Source organism: Carassius auratus, chromosome 10, assembly GCF_003368295.1.
Source record: "Carassius auratus strain Wakin chromosome 10, ASM336829v1, whole genome shotgun sequence".
Lineage (NCBI taxonomy): Eukaryota > Metazoa > Chordata > Actinopteri > Cypriniformes > Cyprinidae > Carassius > Carassius auratus.
The window spans coordinates 19,557,786-19,582,844 of NC_039252.1; the positions used below are offsets into that span (position 1 = coordinate 19,557,786).

Below are 25,059 nucleotides of genomic sequence, written 5' to 3' on the forward strand. Positions count from 1 at the left end.
TGAATTGTCAAAATGATCATATGAATACATAACAAAAAAGTAAATGGGCATAAATTAACTATATATTTTCTTTACAAAAGATGGAAAATGCTCTGTATATGATAATCTTGCTGAGTTTTCACGTTCATAAAGCATGATAAATCACAAAAGACTTCCACAGCTGTCCAACTGTATTTAATCCACAGTACATACAGTTATACATATGAGAGCACTGAACCACCGACCTGGTAAGAAAACTGTAAAGGAGCGAGTCAGTCCAGATCAGTATGTCAACAGGAGTGTAAAATGAACCTGTAGTATGTCTCCATTCATCATCGAAAACTTGTTGGGAAAGTGATTCTTGGAAATGATTTGTACAGCAATCTGAAAGTTTTGGCAACAAAACAAGATGGGTACAAATCATAAAACCTTTGAGAAATTTCACCATATTTATTTAATTCACTGAGCTTGTGTTGTGAAACACCTGTGCACATTAATCATGACAGCATTTACATGTCAAAAATACTGTAGATGTCAACAATTTACCAATATTTATATGCATTTAACATCTGCCTTTTAATATATGCAATTACTCAGATGACAGTTTAAAAAAAATATGACCGGATTTGGGATTAACGCTAAAATCATTTAAATATTTGGTAGTAACAATTACATGATGATCTATATAGACAACAGCATATTCGGAATAACTATAAATTGGAGGTTTGTAGTGTGACCCATTACTGAAGGGTACTGGAAAGTGTACGAAAGCTCTTCTGTGACATGCAAAGTACAAAAGTGGCTATAATCTGAAGATATAATACTCACACACTGGCCTACAAGCGAGGCCACAAATGTTTAAACGGATGTTTGCCGTGTAAAAACTGGCTCTAATGTTGATCACTAAATCGTATGATTCCCTGCGATGTAATTTGGAAATAAACCTCAATGGAGTTCATCAACTTGCCCAACATTGGTGGAAAGTAGCTTGAAAACAGGTTATAGAAGTAGGTTAGTTCAGACTGCAAAAGTGTGTGTTTGGAATAACGTAACGGAAATCTGCAATTACCAGACTAAGAATTTGTTCAGTGGTTAACATTCAAATCATATACCAACAAGGGGTACAAGTTCACAAACCTTTCAGCATATTCAATGGAGAACCCTGATGTCTAGTACCAAACTAGACACATTAAAACTTTACCTGTGAAGACTAGTAATACCAGCCCAAATGCCATTTTGGAGTTGTACAGCACCAATTTAAACTTGGCCGTTATGGAGCGAATTTATCACTGAAACCACTTTCACGATTCTGATTCACATTACGTGAAAATTTCAACGCGATTCCAGAGTACGTCTCCAGAAGGTCTGCAGAATAAGAGCGTTTTTGAACACGTGTAGGTGCACGTGCTCCTTGCCTTGTTTGTTTGCTGAACTGATTGTCCATGCGGTGGCGGTGGTGGCATTGTGTGGAGTTTTGCTACGGAAACACCGTCAACGATTATGCACAAGGAGAAACATCATTGGTCCGTTAAAAGAAGCATTTCAGAACTGTTGGACAAAAGAATAAAGCAACACATGGAAACCTGAAATATCCATCATCTTATGACGCTACAGAAATAAATAAATTCTGACCGTAACATATCCTATATAGTGAAATTTACATCTTTACAGTATCTACACTGTTTGAAGTCCCATTCAGAACATCCACTCCAGACGAAGGCCACATTCAAAGCCTCCCGGTTTGAATCGTAGAACAAGTCCGCACATGCAGCATGGCTATTCCAGTGTGTTCATGATACAGAAACAAACCACGAACGGTTTCACGACTCTGTCATGCTGTGCGATCTAAAATGGCGAAAATTAAAAGCACAATTTCTATATACTTCAAATCACTTACATATGAACATATGGACAATATCATAGAGAACCGAACTTTAAAGGATTGAAGTTGATCTAAAATGATCTAAAATCTTAAAAACATTATACATGTGCCATCGAAACACTTGGGGAACTTTGCTACAATGCATCGGAAACGTCTGACGTATTCGGGTTCATATGATCTGCCTGGTTTTGGCACATTTCTTGCTTTTCGATATATTGGAGAAATAGATAATCGTGCATATGCACACAAAATACCCTGCCATAAATAATAAGGGTCATGTACTACACGCCAACGTTATGTAACGACATGAGATGGTAACAAGGACCTCCACTATTCAACTAGTGCAAAAAAACAATGAGGTTATGCAGTTGCAGAACTACAGCTTTTGAAATGAATCGTTTTGGCCGTCGACAGAATTGAGCGAGTCGAAACGATCCCCCAGAAATGAGTGCAAAGGATTTCGAGAGGAAATGCTCAAGTGAAATCTTGGAAAAATTGTCCGTCATGCAAATACAGCGAGCTGCTCGGTACATCCTCGATGGGAAATTCTCTCCACGTCGCCAGCAACCGCAGCAGCGGGAAAGTTTTACTTCAGCAGGTGTGGAGTGTGCTTACGATCGTGTTTGGTGGCTCAGAATTGAACAAAACGTTGAAGAAGAAAAAGAAACGTGACCCAGCAGCCCATGTCGAGGTGGCATCCCGGAGGTATTGCAAGCAGATGGCCTTATAAAGGGATAGCTGTTCCTTTGAGAGTCTGTTGGTATTCTGAATACAAAGTTAAGGCCTCTGATGACCTGCAGACGGAGTTTGGTGTGATGGGATTCAATCCTTATTGCCAAATGCTGCTGGGATTCGACTCTGAGAGGCTGCCGGGATGGGCCGGGCCAACGGAAACCAATGAGAAGAGGGATGTGAAATGGCCTCTGGGTCTTCTCCGCTCCTCGAGTTCATGGCTACCCTGAGCAGGTAAGAGGAGGCACGTATTTACATGTGTGGGAATCTCGGAAGGGGAATGATGGGAAAAGCGGGAAAAGTCCATACCCACCCAACAATCAATTTTTCAGTCCCAAAAGTACATTCAATAAAGTCAGATGCGAAGGGCACGACCCAGAGCGATGCTTAAGGCGCTAGATTTCTGGAAAATGTTTGGCTGCCGGACTAAAATAATTTTTTTAAACATGAATGAAAACAATTCCCATGCAACAAAAGTAATGCAGTGAGGTTCGCTCACATAGTCTGTTATAATACTGTGAGATTTCGTTGTCTCCGATCCTGCAGCCCCATGTGCCTCCAGAACGACGTGCCACCAGAATTTGGACCCTGTGGGTGGAGCCTATTTTGGGCTCAAGGCTCCGCTCTCAAGTCTGCTGGTTCGACCCCAGCAGCCGGCAGCGATGCTCATGCTCCTCTGGGCACGTTCTGCACGCTCACGGTCACATTCTGATTGGCTCTGTGCACGTTCAGGACGTCCTACCTGCACAGGCGTGGTGGAGGATGTGGGTTGGGAGGAAATGGTACGCAACAGGTGATTGCGCTTCCGCAGGAAATCCCCACTGCCGCCAAGCCCAAAACTGCCTTTCCGCAGGACCATGCGAGTGCTGCCGGTCTTGGCGGGTCTCGATCTCTGATTGTATTCTAGCTGAGACAAGTGAGACGCGTAGCCATCGGCGATGAACTGTGAAGAGAGAACGACAGGTCAGTGAGAATAAAGCATTATTGCATTTAGCTCCCAAACTCTGGAATAGCCTTCCTGATGGAGTTCAGGGTTCAGAAACACTCTCTCTCTTTAGATCTCAATTAAAGACATCTCTTTAGCCAAGCATTCACATAATGCATCTCATAACCTTGTAGTACTTCAGCTAGATTTGATCAAATGCACATGATCATTATTTTGCTTGGATTGAATATCATTTTTGCATGGTTTTTCTTCTCTGTTTCTGCCATGAGATTAGCATCCTGAGGTAACTAGGAATTAAACAAGCTTCAGTCTGGATCCAAAACAGCTGAGAAGAGATGATGCCAACCCCTCAGAGGACCTCAGATGATGCCATCCCTCTACCTACACACAAAACTACCAAATTTTGCTACATGTCTGAATGCAACATATAATCGTTGCAGTTAATAGTGTTCACCATCTGTTTGATTACATTATTAAATAACTGCATGATCACTGTATGATAATTTCTGCCATATGAACATTACCTCAAAATAATCAACACCGATAAGCTATTACTACACATAATTTAGAGACATTTTCTGTAAAGCTGATTTGCAACGATTTGTATTGTGAAGAGTGCTATACAAAAACCTGAATTTAACTGAACTGAGGGTGCATAAAAACAAAGTATAGAGGAAAAACTGTGCATAAAGATACCTGACACTGGTGCTGCATTTTTTTCGTTGGTCTCCCTACGATGTAGATCTGTGATGGAGGCAGACCCAGTGACGTGTACACAGAGATGTCCTTAGTGGAGCCATAAGCAGCAAAGATCTTCATATGTGCCTACAAAACAGCAGGATGATTTTAACAGTTAACAGTTTAAATAGAAGCAGAGACTGACACATTACATGTCTAAGATCGGTTTAAACACCATCCCTGCCCTTTGATGCTCTTGTTTGAAATGTATTTCATGTCTTTATATACTGAGACGCCAATACTAAAGAACAACACGAGCATCACGCATGCTTCGGTATGTGTAGTAGACGAAACTTCACCGCTCGTTCACACAGAGACCTATTAGTAACTGATTGAAAATTACTCAAACGTGAATTATAAATAATCGTGAATTAATTTATCGATTTCAATAAATGCTTTTATATGGATTTAAGATCAATGCATTCCAAATAATAGAAATGTATTACCCACATCCCCTTTGCAGTAGAGGAAGAGTGTGTGTATATTCTCACCTCTGTGATGAGAGACTTGAGGAAGTTGGCTTTGTGTCGGAGGGGGTCATGTACGAGCCCGTCACAGAAGGACACGATCCCGTGAGGGAAGTTGTGCTGTGAAAGCCAGGCCACCACACGCTGCTTCTGCATGTCTGGACGTCCCGTCACGTACACTATCAGGTAACCCAGATCCTGCCAGTGCCTAAACCAGGACCAACCAACGTCAGGAACACCAACATTACAAATGACTGGCCTGTGAGCATTCTTAACCCTCTAAAGCCTGACATACCAAATTAGTCAGAAAATGTTGTTTAAACGGAACAGTTTATTGAACCTTTATAGACTCATATAGTGTGATATAGTGACCTTATATTGTGTAGGAGGAAAAACACCTACATTTTGCTCAATAGCACGAACCAAGGAAAATTATGCAATATAAATATCAATTGTCACTCCATTTCTCCAATAATTTGACTTTGTACAATGAGATTTAAATGCTTAGTTTTAAGATCAAAGCTTTGTTTCAACACAATGGAATGCAATACAATGATGATTGACAAATAAATGTTACTCAAAAGCCTGATGAACATATTTGAGTGATTTTAATATTCTAACATTTGTAGCTTTATTTGTGCAAAAAAAAAAAATTATGCATGGATAAATTGCTTCAGTTCAGTAAGTGTTCATCTTAAAATAATAATAAATAATAAAATATTTAGATGTATACTAAAAGGCCTATGCTTGCTAAAAAAAAAGGATGAACTATCCAACTATCAACAGCTATCAAGATAATTGCTCTTATTTTATCACAGTAAAATATTACCAAACAGTAAATTTTTATAAAGATAATTTTGTAATCTTCTAAATGTATTAACTAAAGTAACTAAAGATGTATAAAAACAAATAACATAAATTAAAATCATAAATACAAATATTTAAAAAATGATTTTAATACAAGCAGGAAAAAAACGTACTATATTTGCATAATTCATTAAAAGGAATGGCTTTTCTAGGATAATTGCCCTTATTTTATTATATTAAAATGTTACAAAAATAGTAAAGTTTAATATAATAAAGGTATCAATTTTAGCATTAACTTTTAAATCTATTTAAATAGCTTAATAGAAATTGAAAAAAATAATAATAAATAGGAGTTTCTAATTTTGAAATATTACTAACAATATAAAAGTTCTTGTTTATAAAAAATTAAGCTTTCACATAAAAAAAAAAAGGCACATGAACCACAACCAGATGTTTTTACAGTTATGCTCAAAGGCTTGCTGAAGGGTCTAAACTATATCAATCAGACGACAGAAGGCATAAGATTGTGCATAACAGTTTTTTTCACTAAAGTTTCAATCATTTTGATCATTTAATGAAATCTGCATATCAAACATGGTGCATTAAGCTGTACAGAGTTTATAAATTCAGAGAGAAAAGCCCTCACCTGACCACATCAACCGCTCCAGCTCGCACTTTAGGGTCGCTGCCCATGATGGACACGCTGGCGGCAAACGAGCCATCGATGCTGAACACGACAAACTCAGTGCCGCGAGGCAGCACCGTCAGGTAACTGTCAGCAGATGTGTGGTCACCCCTTCAGACACAGAGAATATCATTCAGCTCATGAAAATACAAGCTTTTGTGCACAGGATAAATGTAGATTTCAGATGTACCTGACCACCATTTTGACCGGATACACGCCGATGCTCAGCCGCCTGTTCTCGGGAATGGTGTAGAAAACCCGGCCGCTGCTATTGGTCAGTTCTGTGCTGAAATACACCCACTCACCCGATGGAGGCTGGGTCATGATGTGGATGTCCACCTAGAACACGGCACAAAAATGAGATGAAATGATTTAGCAGGGAAACTGAACAAGATGTCAATGGAAAATAAAACTAGACTTAGAATAAATGTTCCCTCTATTCATATACTAAATGCTTGTTTTCTTAAAAAAAAACTAGCTTTTTGTTTTCTATATTTTTGTTTTATTTTTATTTATTATACAATTAACATAAAAGCAAAAAAGGCCTCTAACACTACCAGCATTCAAGCATCTACCAGCATCTACCTGCTCTATTCTTTCTATTCTGTTTTCATTTTACTTATTTTTAATTATTATATAATAATATGCTGTGAACTGCGTTAAGCTAACTGAAACTTGTCACTTTGCATATCATTGCTCTTTTATTGTTTTTGATTGCTTCCATCTGTAAATCGCTTTGGATAAAAGTGTCTGCTTTCTGAAGAACGCGAGTGGAGTTAAGGTGGTCTTACTCATTTTTCACTGGGCTCTACACAAACTGAAGTTCACAGGTCACTAACCTTCTCTCCCGTCAGTGTGACCATGTCCAGCGGCCCGTACATGAAGCGACCCGTGACCACCTGATTGCCGTCCTCCGTAAACACAGCATCATTCACACGGTGGTTTGCCGTAACGTTCTTTAACACGAAAACATCTTTACGTCAAACATACCCTTAATGGATTTAAAAGTAATTTGGGATTTCAGCGGCGTTGAGGTGCCCGTCTCACCCTGATCTTCACGTGGGTCCTCTTCCTTATCCACTTCTCCCGCGGTTTGGACGGAGTAAATTCTGACACCTCCTTCCCATCCAGTTCCAAAATACTGGAGTTCTCATGCCTCATTACCTGAGAGCCGGAAAAATTATTAAAAAAATTACATTTGCTCAATTTCTTTAGGAATTGTTTTTATAGAATGATTGTTTTAATGGTGAATAAAATGCTACTTTATGCAATAAATCAATTTATGCACTAAGAATTAACAAGTAACGTCCCCAATCTGTACGTTCCCCAATTTCAAAATCAGTTATATTCCTTGCTAGATGAAGCATCACTAAAATACAATTGTTTTGTAATTAATCAAATTTTTTTGCAATTCTAATTTTTTTTATATTGTTTGGCAAGCCCTTATTTCACTACGAAAACGGTAAAGGTTAATATAATAAACAAAATTATATAACAGTCTTTTAAACATTAAAATAACTATAAAGTAAAATATACAAATAACATTCATGACCGTAATTAATTTTATTTAAAAATATAAATTAAAAAATATCATACTTATTCAATAACAGAATACATAAATAATGAATAAAAAATATTTTCATAAAAGCCATAAAAAACATTATCAATTAAATTACATATGTCCAATTTAATTAAAAGAAATTGCTAATCTAAGATAATTGCAGTTATTATTTTAAAATGATATCAAAAACAGAAAGGTTTAATTTAATAAATATTACAATTTTATTATGGTCTTTTAAACATATTTAAATAACTAAATAAAAATGTATAAGTTCAAAAAACGGCTTAATCATTTTCTAATTAATTAATTTTGTATTTGCCAAATGTTATTAAAAGGAATGTTTTTTCTAGGATTATTGCCTTTTTTATTATTGAAAATAGTAAAGTTTAATATAATAAAGATTAATATTTTATAAAAATCCTTTTAAACATTTAAACAACTAAATATAAAATGTATAAAATGCAATAAAATTATAAATTAATAAAACAAATTTAATGCATTTTAGTAAAATCCAGAATTGTGTTTTTTTTTTTATTTGCCTAATTTCATTACAATCAACTACGGACAATTATCCTAAAAGAGCTGCTCTTTTTCTTATGCAGTACTCTCAAGTGTACCTGCAGAGCAAATATTTCTGGGTGCAAATAACAGAATTAATATTTTATAATCTTAAATCATATGGTAATCTTCACCTGTCGGAGCAGGAAAGACACAACGTCTGTTGATTCCCAGTAGGAGGCGTGAAACAGGTGAGGTAGAGCCACGGTGGGGAACGCAGTCAGAGCATCAGGACAGTACAGGGCGAAATCAATGCGCTTCGTGCCCCACCAGCGAGCAGCGACTGCAGGAGAGACGACACGGGACGTTCAGTCATGCCTGTCCAAACCATTACTGCTACAACAGCAGCTTCAAACACCATCACAGATTCCTCTTTCATCTGTACATAATTCATGAACGTTTCAGCTGCTGGTTCTAGGACAGGACGAGGTCATGTGATGCAGGATTGCTTCAGGGCTCAAAAGGAATTAAAGAAATGGAAAGTTGTTGTTTTGTAATGGGCACTGGGCCATGTGAGGCTGTGGCGCACATCTACTGTCTGCTTCCTCCCATGACCCATTGCAAAGACAATCAAGAACACAACCCTGTTTTTGGTTTGTTATTCTTTCAATTGGGGTTCAATGTTCTTGAACGGCCTTTAGTTCTCTACAACTAGGATTGGGAATCGAACAACAGTTCTTTTTTAAAACTGGTTCTATTTTGACTGGGAAGATTGGGGGTTGTGAAAAAATACAATCAACAGACAATGTATCCTTGTATTGCGTCGTCCTCACTGGTTGCACGCAACAACAAACCTAAAGTGTGAACGGTGTAGTCCGAAACACAAATCTCTCTTATGAAGTGGTTTTAAATAAATCATTTTAAAAGAGGCTCACTTATCTCTAAGTGTTGTAAAAAACGAATTCTTGAAAATGTAATTTAAAAAATAGGTAAGCATAATAAATAATAACAATTTTGCAATAAAAACAATTTTTGCATAACAGCAAAATTAACAATTCATTATCACTGATCTATATGCAAATATAATAATTTTATTTTATAGAATATTATATTTATAATAATTACAATATATTTTTTTTAATGTTCTATAAAAATAGTAAACTTTTTTCATTAATAATACTTTTTTATAAATAATAATTTGGTTAGAATCATTTTAAATAAATAAAACATTAGATACTTTACTGAGAAATGAACAAATCATGTTCCTATTCTATAAGCTAAATTTGATAATTATTTGCTTAATATTCACAAATAATACATTTCAAATTATTTATAATTATATTTTATTAATGATAATTTGGTTAGAATAATTTAAAATAAAAAATAAAACAATCTATACATTTTCACAAAATTAACAATTCATGACCTTGATCTGTGTGAAAAATTCATAATTAGTAATCTATGATTTAATATTCAACAAAATAATATAATAATAAATTATATTATATTATTTGGGTGAATATTAAATTATTTGCACAATAATATGGATCGTGATATTATTATTATCTTTTTTAATTATTATTTCTTTCAAATGACTAATGTATTTTTTAATAATTACATTAAAATGTTATCAATATGAGTACATTTTAATGTAATAAAGATAACAGTTTTGTAATAATCTTTAAAATTTTAAGATAAAAATAAAGATATTTTAATGTAAAAATTAAGTAATTTAGCTTAATATCTAGTTATGATCACTTATTGTATGTGGGTGCTTCGTCACAATTATTTGAACAAAATTATTAAGTGAAAACAGAATCACTAAACTCCTTGTGATTCCCATCCTTATGTATAAGCGACCGCTAACTGAAGACATACACGCCATGAGCATGATGCACAGCCAGATAATGGGAGCAAGACAAGTCAACATCCTTAAAAAAAAGACTTGAGGGTTTTCATCATTCAGAGCAAACCCAGAGCGGTTCAGGGCTCAGGAGATGAAGAACCAGAGCGCCAGTGCTGAGCTTTAAAAGGAAGGGGCATGAATTCAAAAACAAGGGCATCAGCGCTGGGGAGGTCAGAAAGAAAACAGGCTGAAGTTTTGGAGGACTAAACAAGGAAGTAGGAGGGATTGCAGGGAATGCAGTAATGCAGTAAACGCAGGCAAACAGGAGAGCGGGTGCATCTTTGAGGGTCCAGGAGACCCTGACCGGACGTCCACCCACGCTCCAAGTACCTTGCTCGATGTCCAGCGGGACACATGGAGATGGCGGGTCTGAGGCGAGCGAGGGTGAGGGCTCAAAGCCTAGAGAGACGCTCTGCTCTGAATCATCCAAACAGCTGGAATCCTGCCTTTCTACCTGCTGCTTATTTTGCACTTTGCTGGATTTGGGGGAGGGGCTTCGGGAGCCGCTTTTATAATAGGGAAGGGCCAAATGGGACAAAAGACTGAGCTTTTTGGAGAGACTAAGTTGGCATGCTTGTGCTACTAGAGAAAAAAAACATACATAAAAACAAGAGTAGTCAAAATATGAACATGACATTTGAGAGTTCCTAGCTATATCTGCAGCATTAAGATGTTTGCTGTTAATATTTCTGTGGAAACCGTGATGCACTACCATAATTTAGGAAAGACTGAATAAACTGATCAAATGACACAAAGACTTATGATGTTATCAAAGATTTCTACTCCAAATAAATGTTGTTCTTGAACAGGATTAAAAAATTATAATAGTTTCTACAAAAAAATATTATACAGTAAAACATTGATAATAAAAGTTCGATTTTTTATTAAATAAAAAATAAATAAAAACAAAATGTGTGTGTAATTAGAGATTATGCATATAACATTTGCAGAAATAACATTGTTATTTGTATAATAATATTTAAATGTTTTTTATGCTTAATCTTTCAACATTAATAATGACATTGTAATAATTTTAAAAATTAAAAATTAACTAGATTAAATTAATCAGAATGTAATTAAAGACAACAATAATAATCACTAATCACATAATCTATGCACTACTGCAAATTAACAAAATTTTAATTCATGCTCAATGTCTGATGAAAATTCATGATTCAAAATGACACATACAAATATTAACAGTTACTTTAAACCTAACAGTTTTTACTGTATTTTTTATTATATAAATGTAGCCTTGTAGAGCATAAAAGATATCTTTCAAAAACATTTTAAAAATTAAAGATTCTGAACTTTTAAACCATAATGATTATATTCATATATTAACTTACTCCATATGCATTGTAAATGGGAAAAAAAAGTGTTTTGTGGTAAAAACACCAATTACACCATTGCTGCAATATAATATAGTTTATATCTATATTTGTATCTATACTGTATTCTGCTAATCGACTTACTGTTGGCGATGTTGGAGGCGGTGTAACTGTCCACTAACCCCGACACCTGGCTGGCGATGCTGGTCTCACTGGCTCTGCGTGCACTGCGGAAGGCTGGAATGGATGCTGGAGACGAAGGGTTGGAGTGATCCGCAAACATGATGCTGTGTGACTGCATCGCATCCGCTGTGAGGACCAAAACCAGCAATTACTCACACAGACCAGGAAATCTGACAATTCAGTACTGACTAAATCTTCGTTCCAAAACCTAGTGTGCTGCCAATCTAGACAGCAGTCTAATAAGCATTACACGTGCGCTCACAGGGCAGCATCGAGATCTCACTAGACTTTGGAACGGAGCTTTAATGATGCATCATTATTCGTTTGTAAAAGGGCCATTTGATTCAAAATGATGAAAGGAAGTGAAAGAAGATGCAAACATAAAACCAGAGAGATAAAAGTAGTAAATATTGACCCGGAGTCTATTCTGACAAATTCTGAAAGGATTTAGGAGAGCATTAACAGCTGATTTAACTTGAAGGCCTCATGGGGCATTATTTGCCAAATACACATGCAACCATCATCAGAATCAGGATTTGTCATTAGTCGAGACACTTGCATATTATTCTTATTTTATTGTTATTTTAAAGGTGAAGTGTGTCATTTATATTCATTAATATATATAAATGCTGGTTTCCAAACAGGTTTCCTCAACACTGCCCATAGGTTTGACCGTTATATTTTTCACCAAAATCAAAAGAAATAAATATTTAGAAATTTAAGAACGATTATTTTCATAAAATTAAGCACATGTCCAAAAGCATTCCACATAACAAATAAATATAAATATAACATACTATTAAAATAATAATAATTACTGAAATAATTAAGGAAAGACAAAAATGTAATTGTAAATGTAATATCATATCATTATATATTGTCAGTTAACAACGGCTCCTTGTAGTAACAGCTGCTCTATGTGAAATCACGCACGTGATGGTATTTACTGCTGATTAGAGAACCGGCTTTACTGATGAGATGCGCATTTATGATCGGCCGATATTTATCCTGCACCCCTAATACACATATACACGCATTGATCACACTTCACCTCTAAATTCAATATCATCAGTTCCACATTGGAGCAACCAGTAGAAGGAAGTCAGTCAGAACTCAAAACGACAAGCCCAAATCAGAGAATCAATGTCAGAGCAGACGCACAAACACAGCTAATGTGAAATGAGGGCACAAGCCACACAGGGTGACACACATAACAGGGGCGATTAGGCTAAAGGAATGCAAGAAACCAGGAATGGCTACACACACTCGGCGGGGGCCGGCATGGCTTGCCAGTTGAGCACAGGGACGGGAATGGAAGTCTCGCTGATGCCATCCTGACAGCGCTGGGCGGCACAGCTCACACTCTCCAACAGGAGGTGAGGGTTACTCTGGATGGTTTCCACTGCCACATGTCAAACCCAGCGGCATGAGGGACGTGGAGACATGAGAGCAACGGGAAGGGGAGAGAGACAAAGAAACAGAAAATAAAGACAAATAACAGACAGAAATGACACGAACCGAGACACGAGAACAGCAGTCATGAAGCAAACTCACGGCAGAACTGCAGTGATGGACGATGCTCTTTTACAAAGTGCTGCTTTAAACCATTAAAATAATGATGAAATACAGGTGATAACACATTGGCTGTTTACACTGTTTTGGGTGGTACAATGACAAATTCAAGTTCAAACGATGCTCTGTGATCCATCAGAAATGCATGTGACCGCAATGCATTCGTAGTGTAAAAGCTACTGTAATTTGTCCAAATGGATCCTGGACAAAAGACCGTCTACTCACCTGTCAATCATCCATTGCACTAAAACAAACATGTAAAGTAGACATTTATGTGCAGCTTTCTGGGCTTTTTTTTGGCATATTTTACATTTTTAATCAAATGCAGTTAAGTCATCACAAACCGAATGATGTATGCAGCAGAAAACATACATTATAGGAAACATACTAAAACTAAAAACATTAACATTTCTGTAACTTGAAATGAAAATTTTAAAACACTGAGTGAAATAAAATAATAATAAATAATAATTTTATTATAAATAATAAAATAATTTAGTTTCAGCTAGTTGCCAAGGAAACATTTCTCTTTTTACCCTGATGCACTAAAAATAAAAACAAACAAACAAACAAAAACCTACACACACATATTAAAAATAAATTAAAACAAAAACAAAACAAACTATAAAAATATGAAAAAATATTTTTGAATTATATTAAATTATTATTTAAAGAAAATCTATAAAAATATTAATTTCAGCTACTTACCACGGCAAAACTTATTATTGTCATTTAAGTTACCTTGATGTACTAGATACATTTTATATAGACATTTAAAAAATTAACAAATAAATACTAGAAAAAAAATACAAATAAACTTTAACTACAATTAAGAGAATTTTTTTTGAATAATTAAAAAAAAAAAAAAAAACTTTTTTACAAAAACTATAATCATATCTCAAAAGTAAAACAGTCATAAAGTCAGGGACAGTCCACCCAAAATCCAATCATGAGTGGTCAGAGGAGATGCATGTTAATAGCAAGTGAAAAACAATGCTCTGTCTCGCCTGACCACTGGTGATCAGATCTCTCCACTCTTACCCAGCAGCACTGACTGGCCATCGCCCAGCGGGAAGCGCTGGTATCGCGGCACACTAAACGGTGGCATCAGATGGAAGCGCTTCTCCAGCAGAGGCTCCAGACGTGAGGCGGAGGGATCCGCCGGGTGGAAAAGGTTGTAAACCTGCTGGCACGCCGGACGAAGATGAGCCACTGTAGGACGGAAGAATGAAAGAAGACATGTTAAAATTTATCTCAAATTCTAGTTTCCATTTAATAATATGTAAATACACATATTTTACTCAGCTGCTTTGTTATTTTGAATTGTACACTGCAATTCAAAAGTGTGGGGTTAGTTAGATTTTTTTATATTTTGAAAGACTCTTCTGAGACTTTCTTATTTGCTGAAAAATACAGCAAAAACAGTAATATTGTGAAATATTATTAGAATTTAAAATAAGTGCTTTCTGTTTGAATATATTGTAAAATGTAATTTATTCCTGTGATATAAAGCTGAATTTTCAGCATCATCACTCGAGTCTTCAGTGTGACGTGATCCTTCAGAAATCATTCTAATATGCTGATGTGCTGCTCGAGAAACATTTTTTATTATTATTCATTAATGTTGAAAACAGTTGTGCTGGGTAATATTTTTGTGGAAACTGATAAATGTATCTTTTCAGGAATCCCTGAGAAATAGTAAATTCAAAAGATCAGCATATTCAACATAAATTTTTTTTTATAACATTGTCTTTAGTGTCAGTTTTGTTCATTTTAATGCCTCCTTGCTGAATACAAGTATTCATTTCTTTTGAAAAAATTACTGGCCCAAAACAGCAGTTTATTTTCACTTTTTATCTTTCCATCATAAATAATATAATAATTTAATAATATACCTTCAATATTTATTTCAACCGATTGATCCTTGTGTTTGTTTTGTCTAACGAGCGCTACATAACAGAAACTGCCGTCAGCACACGGTTCAAGTTCTGTCTCTCTAAAACAATCACTCATAATCTGCCAGCAACTGATTTCAATTGCTTATAGGATTAATATGTTTGAAGCCTTTAAAAGATTTGAAAGACTGGACATCGGAACAAAAACAGCATGAACATTAGAGATTACACAGCCCCTGTAATCCATCAGAGGAAGTCACACTTTGAATGATCTCTTTGGCATCCAATCTGCACAGGATTTCATTCTCTTTCATGCACTAGAATCTATAATAAGAGTCTTCAGGGTTAACACACCATCCAAAGATGGGACGACAGTTTTCCTCAGAGCGAGGACCAGGCCGAGCGGAGAGCCGAAGAGGAAGAAGTCAGACACTTCGAAGTCGAACTTTCCCAGAGCGCCTCCTCCCTCCAGCATGGTACTGCTGCTGGACCGGCGTGAACCCGGATCGGTCCTCAAAACACTGGAGTGCAGACTACAAACACAGATTACAGAAATATTTTTATGACTGCATCATTTACATTAAAACAAACACTGATATGGAAATGTCAAGAAATTAATAATATAAAAAATATAAAAATTTATGAAATTATGAATTAATTTAGTATCATTTCTTTTAACTATTGCAGAGTTGTAAATGTTCCATGACCATTAGAAATCTTTTATAAAATAGATGTAATATTTTTAAGTATCTTGTATTTTTAAAAACTGTCACTTATTGCTTGAAATAGAAAAATAATCCTTTAAATTATCTGCTTTACCAGTATGCTAAAGAAATGCTAATGTTGGCCAATTCCAATCCAGTCATGAGAATATTGTGTACCTAATTATGCCAAATAAAAAAGCAGGCTAAAGAATGTGATCGGATCAGTGTTTCACCTGGTCAGGAAGGCCTGGTGCTGTTTGATGGTGTCGAGCTCGTAGGTGGAGGAGTCGCTGCGTTTGCGGGGCAGCTGTTTTTTGGGGTCGTCCGGACCGCTGGAACGAGGGATGTCTATATTACTGCGGCTGAGGTGCCGACTGCCCTCCAGAGTCAAACCCGAGCCCGAGCCTGAACCAGAGCAGTGAGAGCTGTTTATAATGATCCCTGGTGACAGCAGGTCATTGTCCTGCAGAGGAAGCGAAGCTGTGATTAATATTACAAGGGTCATGTGATAGAAAACAGCATTTCTTGCTCTTCTGAAATAAAAGACTTTGATGTATTACTGCTATTGACACACTTACAAATACTAAAGGATGCAATCTGTCTTATCTGTTATGCTGTGATTGATTAGGGGTAATTCATCACTGTCTGGATGTGTGTGTGTGTGTTCACCTGCACACTGACGATACTGCCGCGTCGGCTGCTGTTTTGAGACTCTGACACGGTGACGTTGCTGCTGCAGAGAGCATCAAATCCCAGAATGCCTCCCACACAGTCACCCATTAGACACACCTGCACAGAGACAAGTATTACATCACACACAGAGAGTCGTGTGCTGGGCAATGAACCTGGAAAATTACATTTTAAAAACAACATGATGTGACGTGTAATGTCGCTGTTGCTAGTACAGTTTAACAAGCAACTAAGTGAACTAAGTTTCAAGTGATTAAACACATTTCTAACATGTTTTAAAATGTTGCTAGCATAATTTAACAGCTTGCATACATGCGTTATTGAATTAGCACATTGCCAAGATGTTTCAACATGTCACTAGCATGATTTAACACCTTGTTAACTTGTTTCTAGAATGTATTAGCACATTGCTAGCTAGTTTCAATATGCAGCTAACATTTTTCTAGCATGTTGCAACGTCGCTAGCATAATTTAACAACTTGCTTACATGCTTCTATTGAATTAGCACATTGCTAACATGTTCATCAACAACATGTGTTCATAAGTTTTAACATGCTTGCTAACAATTTAACATGCTAACATGTTTCTAGCACAATTTAACACATTGCTGACATTTTAACATTTTGTTAACACGATTTGGCAAGTTGCGGTTTAGCATTTTTAAAACATTACTAGCTAGCTCCCAGAGCTGGCGCCAGCGCAGGACTGATGAGGGGGCGATAACTTAGCACAGAGTAAAAGTAAAAGTATATATATCTATATAAATCCTTTTGTGGCCCATTCACGTATTTGTTGGACCAATATTACTACAACTATTAGAAAACAGGGTTCACACAGATAGAGGTTTTGTCGTGATGCAGGTTAGTGGAAGTTTTTTTTTTTAAGGGGAAGGTCTAGAGACATGTTTTAGAAGCTGAAGTTCTTTGAACTTGAGTGCCGTGTTTTAGAATGATGTATGCTATTACGCATGAGAATTATGCGCGAGAAGCTGCTAAAGACCTGAGACGAGAGCGCAGCATTCAAGACGTCGGGTAGCGCATTTACTTTGAAATACAATGGAAAAGTATAGCAGTGGAAAAATGCGTTCTGAGTTAATTAACTTATTAAAAACTACTTCACATTACAGATGGCTGAGTACTGAATAAAACAAAATCGCATAGCCACTAAATTAAAAAATCTGACATCCAGGAAATAAATTGTGGCTATAGTAGCATCTTATTAATGCTAGAAAGCCTACGCATTTGGCAACTATATATTTTTAAATAAACCATTATATTTAATAATTAAACAAATTGACGCCCCCTCACAACCCCCATGGCACCGGCCTTGTATTTTCCGCTGGTGTTGACGCTAATATCTTTATCGTTACCTATATAGTTCTCGTTCTTGGTGTGAACGTAGCTTAATATATTTTTCTATTGGTTGTTTACGAAAATCTTGGTTAGTTTGGTTAGGAAAGATACAGCAACTCTTTATCATGCCAACAAAATAAAAACTATAATAGAATCTTAATGATACTAAAATAATGATATCATTTTAAAAACACATCATTTGATGTTCTTCTTTTGTAAATAAAGCACACTGATCGCAAAAGTAAATTTTAGACTGCTCATCAAACTAAACTATGCTAAACTAGATGCATATTTCACTGGAACACAATTTATAAATAATCTGTAAATAAACACAGAGAGAAAAACCCAAACACCGACCTGTCCGGTGAAAGTGGCTCCCTCCAGGGATTTGATGAAGTCACCGTAGACCTGATTGGCTCGCACTATGACCGTTGCCACGGCGTCCTGGTACTGTGGTGCAGAGGTGGCCAATAGGGGCAGGGCGGCCAGAGGGATGTGATCCTGACTGTTGGAGAGGCAGCCTTCGTCATAGCTGTAGGGACTCAAACTGTGTCAAGGACATAAGAACAGAGAGCATGCTGGGTCATTAACAGCCACCAACAGTCTTATACACAGGATTAGCACAAAGAATGGCATACTACCATACTAGTCTTTCTGCAGCATTCATGCAACACTCATGATCTACTGCATTTACTCAAATGTGCTGAATACTCTATCCCACAATGCAACAACAATTTAACATTTGTTTTTCACTCCTTATTTGAATGGACTAGGAAAAAATAAGCCATTTGGCAAAAAATTAAAGGCACTTTCTGAAGAAATTAAGCAGTAATTCTAATCCATTTTTATACCAAATGAATGAAATTATTGATTATTACCATTTAAAATAAAATAAAATAAAGTAAAATAAAATAAAATAAAATAAAATAAAATAAATGCAGGGACTCTGGAACCATTATTAAATGATAATTATCAATCTACCGAAAAAATTTAATAAAATTAAATGAATTGTTTCTTATTATGATTTAATGATAATAAAGTCATTAAAAGTAAAATAAAATCAAAACTTTGGGACTTTCTGTAACCATTATTAAGCAATAATGGTCAATCTACTGAAATGTCAAAAAGTTGAGTTAAAAAGTGTTGCTAGGTTAAGTTACACCCCACACTACCTAATGACTAGCAGAGGTGGTGTTTTTTCTCCTGGCAGTGGATTGAGTGTGTGTTAATGCTCACTTTGACACCAGAGAGAAGGCCTCCACACACACGGCCGGACACGGGACCAGGCGGATGGCGATGCGGCCCAAAGCAGCTGGGTAATGAACCCGCATCACAGCTTCAAACGCACTGCTGATGGTGTTGACGTCCCCCTGCTTGCTGTTCTGGTCTCCACTGCCCGTATCCAGGATGTTGCCGCCGTGCAGGACCAGGATGAGGACGTGGATCTTGGACGGCTGTGAGCACTGCTGTGAGGAACAGTCCTGAGGGACACATTTGGACAGCTGTTTCTGCAGCTGCATAAGGTTCGTTTAAAACATCCACAAACACTCGTGAAAGCTATTGTGAAAGAAGATGACTTACTAATAAACAACACTGTACAGACCATAACAGCAAGCTTCCGGAAGTACAAACCCCATCCGAAATGTTATTAAAATCAAAAAATGTATTAATTTTAATATTATTTTAATATATATTTTATAATAAGGGTTGCACTAGTTAATGTTAGTTAATGTACTAGTCAATGTATTAACTGAAATTAATGAACAATTAGCAATACATTTGTCACAGCATTTTTTAAATCCTTCCTAAATTTTGTTGTTAATTCATTGTTAATTAATGCAAACTCGGATACAGTCAATTATGCTACCAGATACAACTTTCATTTATTTTAATAATATATTACTAAATGTGGAAATTAACATTAACCAAGACTAATTAGCATTTACATTTTATTCATTGTTAGTTCATGATAACTAAAAGTTAGTTAACTAATGTTAACAAACGGAAGCTTGTTGTAAAATTATTACCAAATGTTTATTATTAATAAATGTATTATTATTGCTGTATGAATCAATACAATCATAAATGTATAATAATAATAAGGATCATTATTATTATTACTACAACAAGTTAGATTTTTAATATTTATATATGGTTAAATAACACAATGATTAAATATAAATCCTCATATTAATGAAACCTTATCTTCCCCTCCATAATGGCCCACAACGTGTTATTATGGAAATAAGAAACTAATTAAATAATTAATCCAGACTACTTGACATTTACAAACTGCACCACAAAACATATACATGTTGCAACATGTATTTAAAATGTCTTCCGGACAAGACGAATGGGAAAACACTTCCAGAACCCAGACTGCCGAAAAACTGTCTTAATAAAGACTGCTTTGATAAAACCTCTACGCCAAAGAACAACAACATGTCTGCATCTAGAGAGTATCTGATAGCATAAAATACAGTTTCAGGGAAAAGATCAGCTAAACTCTAGGCAGACAACACAGTAAAAGGGCAGTATAGAACACGTCTAACATCTAACGCATGTTAACAGATGGGTGTCGCTGTGACTCACAGCTGGGGGTTTGCGTGCTGTACGTCGATGCTTACGGACACTGGAGCGCCGCATGGCCCTGCGTCTCTGAGGAGCAGAGTCAAAAGAGCACTGAGATCTTCCCAAAGGCCTTCAACCCCTGATCGTGCTCTTCCACCAAACCCTTCACACCATCAGAACTTGAACTTATGACAGACCGCCGTTTCATTTTGTCAAAGGTCGTACGGTTTATTCACTGATAGTGTGGCGCTGATGCAAAATGAAATCACTGTTGCATAACATATTCTCAGTGAATCTCTTAATGCTTTTCCCCCCGTTTTTACATCAGCATAAACACAGTGTGACTATTGCTGAATTTGTGCTCTGTTCGCTTGAGTACAGATCAATGCGTTTTTACAATGCTGCAGTTGCATTAACAGTACGACACTGTTGCATAAATATGTATTATGTAACTTATGTTGTAGTATATTTCCATTATTTAAATGGGAAAGTGTGTATGAAAATGCACAGCTGCAGATATACCTCATTGAGCCGTTCCCCACTGGCGGTCCCAGAAAACTCCCCACCCGATTCTTGATAGTCACCTAGAAACATCAAATTAATGTGTTTAATGTGAGGGGGATAATATTATCACATAGGCATCATGATTAAAAAATAAATAAATACATTTCTATTGATGAAAAAGAAAAAACATAAAAACTAAAATAATTTCATTTATATTAATAAAAATTTAAGTATTGATAAAAAATAAAGACTTAAATGCTTAATTTATTCTCTCAGATTAATCTGGATCGATGCAAAATAAAAAAGTGAAATGGATAAAATAATTTTAATAATATTAATAAACTACAGAAATATTCATAATAATAAGTAATGGTTTTAAATAACACATATAAAAGAATATATGCACACTTAATTTTATTGATTTATTAGATATGCATTTAAACTCAATTTATAGATATTAAATTAATAATTCATTAAAATATTTAATTATATATTTCTATATTGCTTTATATAGTAATATTACTAGTAAATTAGTATAATATTTAGTATTAAATTAGCATTATGAAATTAAATATAAGTATTAAATTAATAAATTAAGCAAATCATTATAAAATCTAATATAGTTCTAAATGGCTAAGTAATAATTATTTTAGAAGTCTATTATCATTACTGATAGAAACCTAGCGTTAGACTTTGATTTGAAGAAGGGTTTCATTAAGTGTAAAACTCTCTGTGGCCTGTGAGTCCGGCGAGCAGTGAGATCCGTCTCAAAAACAGCAGTGAATTCAGTGTAATTAGTGTTCCATAATCTCACACTGTTTGACACAGACCTAACCTCCTCAGAGTCGATGGGGCTCCTTTACTGCTAATCCTATTAAAGATGTGAAAATCTCTGTATTTGGAGGATGAATGGAAAATAACCTCCTTCCAGCGGACTCAGCTTATGCATAACAAAACCAAAGCATGGGGAAAAAATACTTTGCATCACCAGCCTCGGGGGCCCAAAATACCGCCCTACAACCAGAGAGCGTGTCAGAAGGGTGCAGATAATCCCAGCGTACCCTGGGCTTCCTCTGCATCCACTGTCTCGATTTTATCCATCAGATCGTTGGAGCTCCATTTGGTGATGTCCTTGACAAAGATCTCCTCACTGTCAGAGAAGCCCTCTGAGGAACAAGGATTCAGACTTTAGTAAATAACAGATTGCCATGAGCACCATCTAAAACTCAGAATCAGTCCTGCATTACCGTGAGCGTCAAAGAACTCATCATCTGTGCTGTCCTCCGAATCTCTGGCGATGCTCTGCATGCGCCATTCAGAAATGCTGTGACGTGAAGGACTTCCTGCTCAACACATTAGGAAAAAAATGCACAAAGCACGAATAAAAAAGAAATCCCATTTGCTTCATCATTCTTTTTTTTTCCATTTTAATCACAATTTATTAATGAATTAAATATGAAAATATTATTAAATATTATGAAATATTATTACAATTGAAAAATTATTTTATATTTGAAAATGTCAAAATGTAATGTATTCCTGTGATCTAAGCTGAATTTTTCTAGCATCATTTCTCCAGTCTTCAGTGTCACATGATTCTTGATCACATGATTTGCTGCTCAAGAAACAATTCTTACTATTTTCGATGTTTAAAAGTAGTTGCACATATTATTTTTGTGAGAAAACAAAAACAAAACTTTTTTTTCAGAAAGTTGAAAAGAACAGAATTTATTTGAAATAATAAATATTATGAAACATGACAAATGTCTTAACTGTCACATTTGACCAAAGGGTTACTCCATCCCAAAATGAAAATGTTGTCATTAATCACTTACATCCATGTCGTTGCAAATCCGTAAAAGCTTAGTTAGTTTTCGGAACACAATTTAAGATATTTTGGATGAACACCAGGAGGCTTGTGACTGTCCCACTGACTGCCAAGTGAATAACACTTTCAAAGTCCAGAAAAGAATGAAAAGCATCATCAGAATAGTCCATCAGCCATCAGTGGTTCAACCGTAACGTTATGAAGCAACGAGAATACTTTTTGTGTGTGAATAAAACAAAAATAACAACTTTATTAAACGATTTGTCTCGTCTGTGTCTCCACATCAGCGTAGATCCATTTGGGAGAATATGACATGGACAAAGGCAACGTATGATCTTCTGTATCAGGCAGATACACTGATACACAGATACACTGTTTTCATTCAAATCAAAGTGTAAATATACGTAGAAAACTTTGTGGCGTGGCTGACACAGAAGAACGGACACTGCCTTGTGTCCAGCGGATATTCTCAAAAATGGCCATACACTGATATGGAATAAAGCCGTAATTTTTGTTTTATTCAAGTACAAGAAGTATTCTCGTCGCTTCATAACGTTATAGTTGAGCCACTGATGGCAGATGGACTATTCTGATGATGTCTTTCATACTTTACTGGACCTTGACAGTGTAAATTAATTGGTAGTCTATGGAACAGTCACAAACCTCCTGGTTTTCATCATTTCATATATAAATATATGTGTGTGTGTGTGTGTGTCTACTGATCATTGTGGATTTTTGAAGTATGCCGCTGTGTACTTACCCCCTCTCTTCGAGGAACGCGAGGACCTGGAAGAGGTGGACCACTGCTTGGTCAGCTCTCCTCGCGCCTGCAGTGTGTCCCCCTTGGTCCTCGTCGTGCCCTCGGCTTGGATGGAGCTGATGGCCTCCTTGGCTTCGTGCTCTTTCTCGGGGCTGGTGACTGCGCCGTTGTTCTCGCCGCCCTCCTCGTTGCAGCTGTACTGTGCCATCTTCTGTGCCAAAGCCAGCTGCGTCTCCAGCTCCAGCTGCCGGATATCCTCCATGGTCAGACCGTACCACTCGTCCTGCCAACACCAGGCCTGCCGATGAGCGCGCACCATCACCTTCCTCAGCCCTGATGGGAAGATATCATGAGATTAATGCTCACAATAACACAAAGTCACAAAATTGTTTCGACAGTCACTACATGCAAACTAGTTTAGGGGGGAAAACAGTAGATTTTTACATCTTCTAAAAGATAATGCGATTAGTGTTTGCCCATGCAAAAGTCAGCACTCCTATGCTTCATTTTTGCAAAGGTGTTCATAATTATTTTTTAATGCATTTATATGTGGTTGCTAGGGTTGCAAAAGGGTGTAAAATTTCAAAAAATCCCTGGCATATTCCAAAGAATTCCAAAGAAAAATTTCTGGAATGTTTTGCAAACCTAGGCTACCTGTTCTGCATGGTTGCTATGTTTACGAGTAGAAAAAAAAAGAGCCTCTGACAACTGATGGTGATAAAAAAGATTTACATAATTAGTAGCATTTATATGAGCAACATGTTACTTTTAAAATAAACTTTTCCCAATACTGCTATCAACCAAAGAGACTGTTTGTGTGCTACAAGCAAATAAAATGCAATTTACTTTTGCCAATGAAAATCTATTGATATTCTATTATAGTTCTTGTAAGTTTTTTTAAAAAATTAAATGAGATTTAATTTGATATTGTCTGTTTACTTTTTTCACCCATTTTCATTGCTTAATTTTTCGCCATTTTATGTGCGTTTTGTCATTTTTATTAGTTTCTCTTTTCAATATATTCTTTTATAATTTTAATTTTGAGTTATTTTAGTACTTCAGCTAAACGAAAATGTGAAATGTTAAATGCTTAGCTGAAATAAAATAATTTTTGACATTTGATTTCAGTTAATGCTTTTTTGAATGGTTTTTGTATTGTTTTTAGTTTTAGTATAACTATAATCACCCTGCTTCACACTGATGAGTCTGTCTGGGAGTTCGCTCAACATCTAGGCTTGATGTGTGGTTTGGCTTATTTCCTTGTTTGATTTCCTCCACTGATTAAGATGTGTCAAAGACGCAGTTAACCAGTCTTTCAGATAATTGAACTTGGTAATGAAGAGACGTGCAAACAAAATTGTTTTCACAGTGGCCAGGAAACAACGAGAGGAAAAATTGATGAAAATAAAAGGAAATCAGCCAAAGATGGGAAAGAGTTTTTTAAATTGGGAACGGCAACAGTCCACTA

General features: G+C 36.1%; 1 protein-coding gene across 7 annotated transcripts in view; it reads right to left on the minus strand.

The window, feature by feature from the left end:
• Positions 1-157: 157 nt before the first annotated feature.
• The window catches only part of LOC113110198 (membrane-associated phosphatidylinositol transfer protein 2-like), a 66,147-nt gene continuing 41,245 nt past the window's right edge, over positions 158-25,059 (minus strand). For 4 of the 7 annotated variants that reach the window (XM_026274252.1, XM_026274253.1, XM_026274255.1 and 1 more), the window contains exons 6-26: positions 23,592-23,924; positions 22,251-22,346; positions 22,065-22,169; positions 21,022-21,083; positions 19,165-19,409; positions 18,286-18,475; positions 16,556-16,675; positions 16,120-16,349; positions 15,537-15,715; positions 14,329-14,499; positions 12,980-13,117; positions 11,677-11,841; positions 10,532-10,783; positions 8,490-8,638; positions 7,284-7,400; positions 7,076-7,192; positions 6,427-6,575; positions 6,198-6,347; positions 4,769-4,952; positions 4,236-4,364; positions 158-3,536 (exon numbers count right to left, since the gene is read on the minus strand). In XM_026274252.1, the coding sequence (XP_026130037.1) occupies positions 3,195-3,536; positions 4,236-4,364; positions 4,769-4,952; positions 6,198-6,347; positions 6,427-6,575; positions 7,076-7,192; positions 7,284-7,400; positions 8,490-8,638; positions 10,532-10,783; positions 11,677-11,841; positions 12,980-13,117; positions 14,329-14,499; positions 15,537-15,715; positions 16,120-16,349; positions 16,556-16,675; positions 18,286-18,475; positions 19,165-19,409; positions 21,022-21,083; positions 22,065-22,169; positions 22,251-22,346; positions 23,592-23,924 (3,623 nt within the window). In that variant the 3' untranslated portion in view covers positions 158-3,194. The remainder of the gene's footprint in view (positions 3,537-4,235; positions 4,365-4,768; positions 4,953-6,197; positions 6,348-6,426; positions 6,576-7,075; positions 7,193-7,283; positions 7,401-8,489; positions 8,639-10,531; positions 10,784-11,676; positions 11,842-12,979; positions 13,118-14,328; positions 14,500-15,536; positions 15,716-16,119; positions 16,350-16,555; positions 16,676-18,285; positions 18,476-19,164; positions 19,410-21,021; positions 21,084-22,064; positions 22,170-22,250; positions 22,347-23,591; positions 23,925-25,059) is intronic. The other 3 variants (XM_026274256.1, XM_026274257.1, XM_026274258.1) reach the window with 3 other exon arrangements.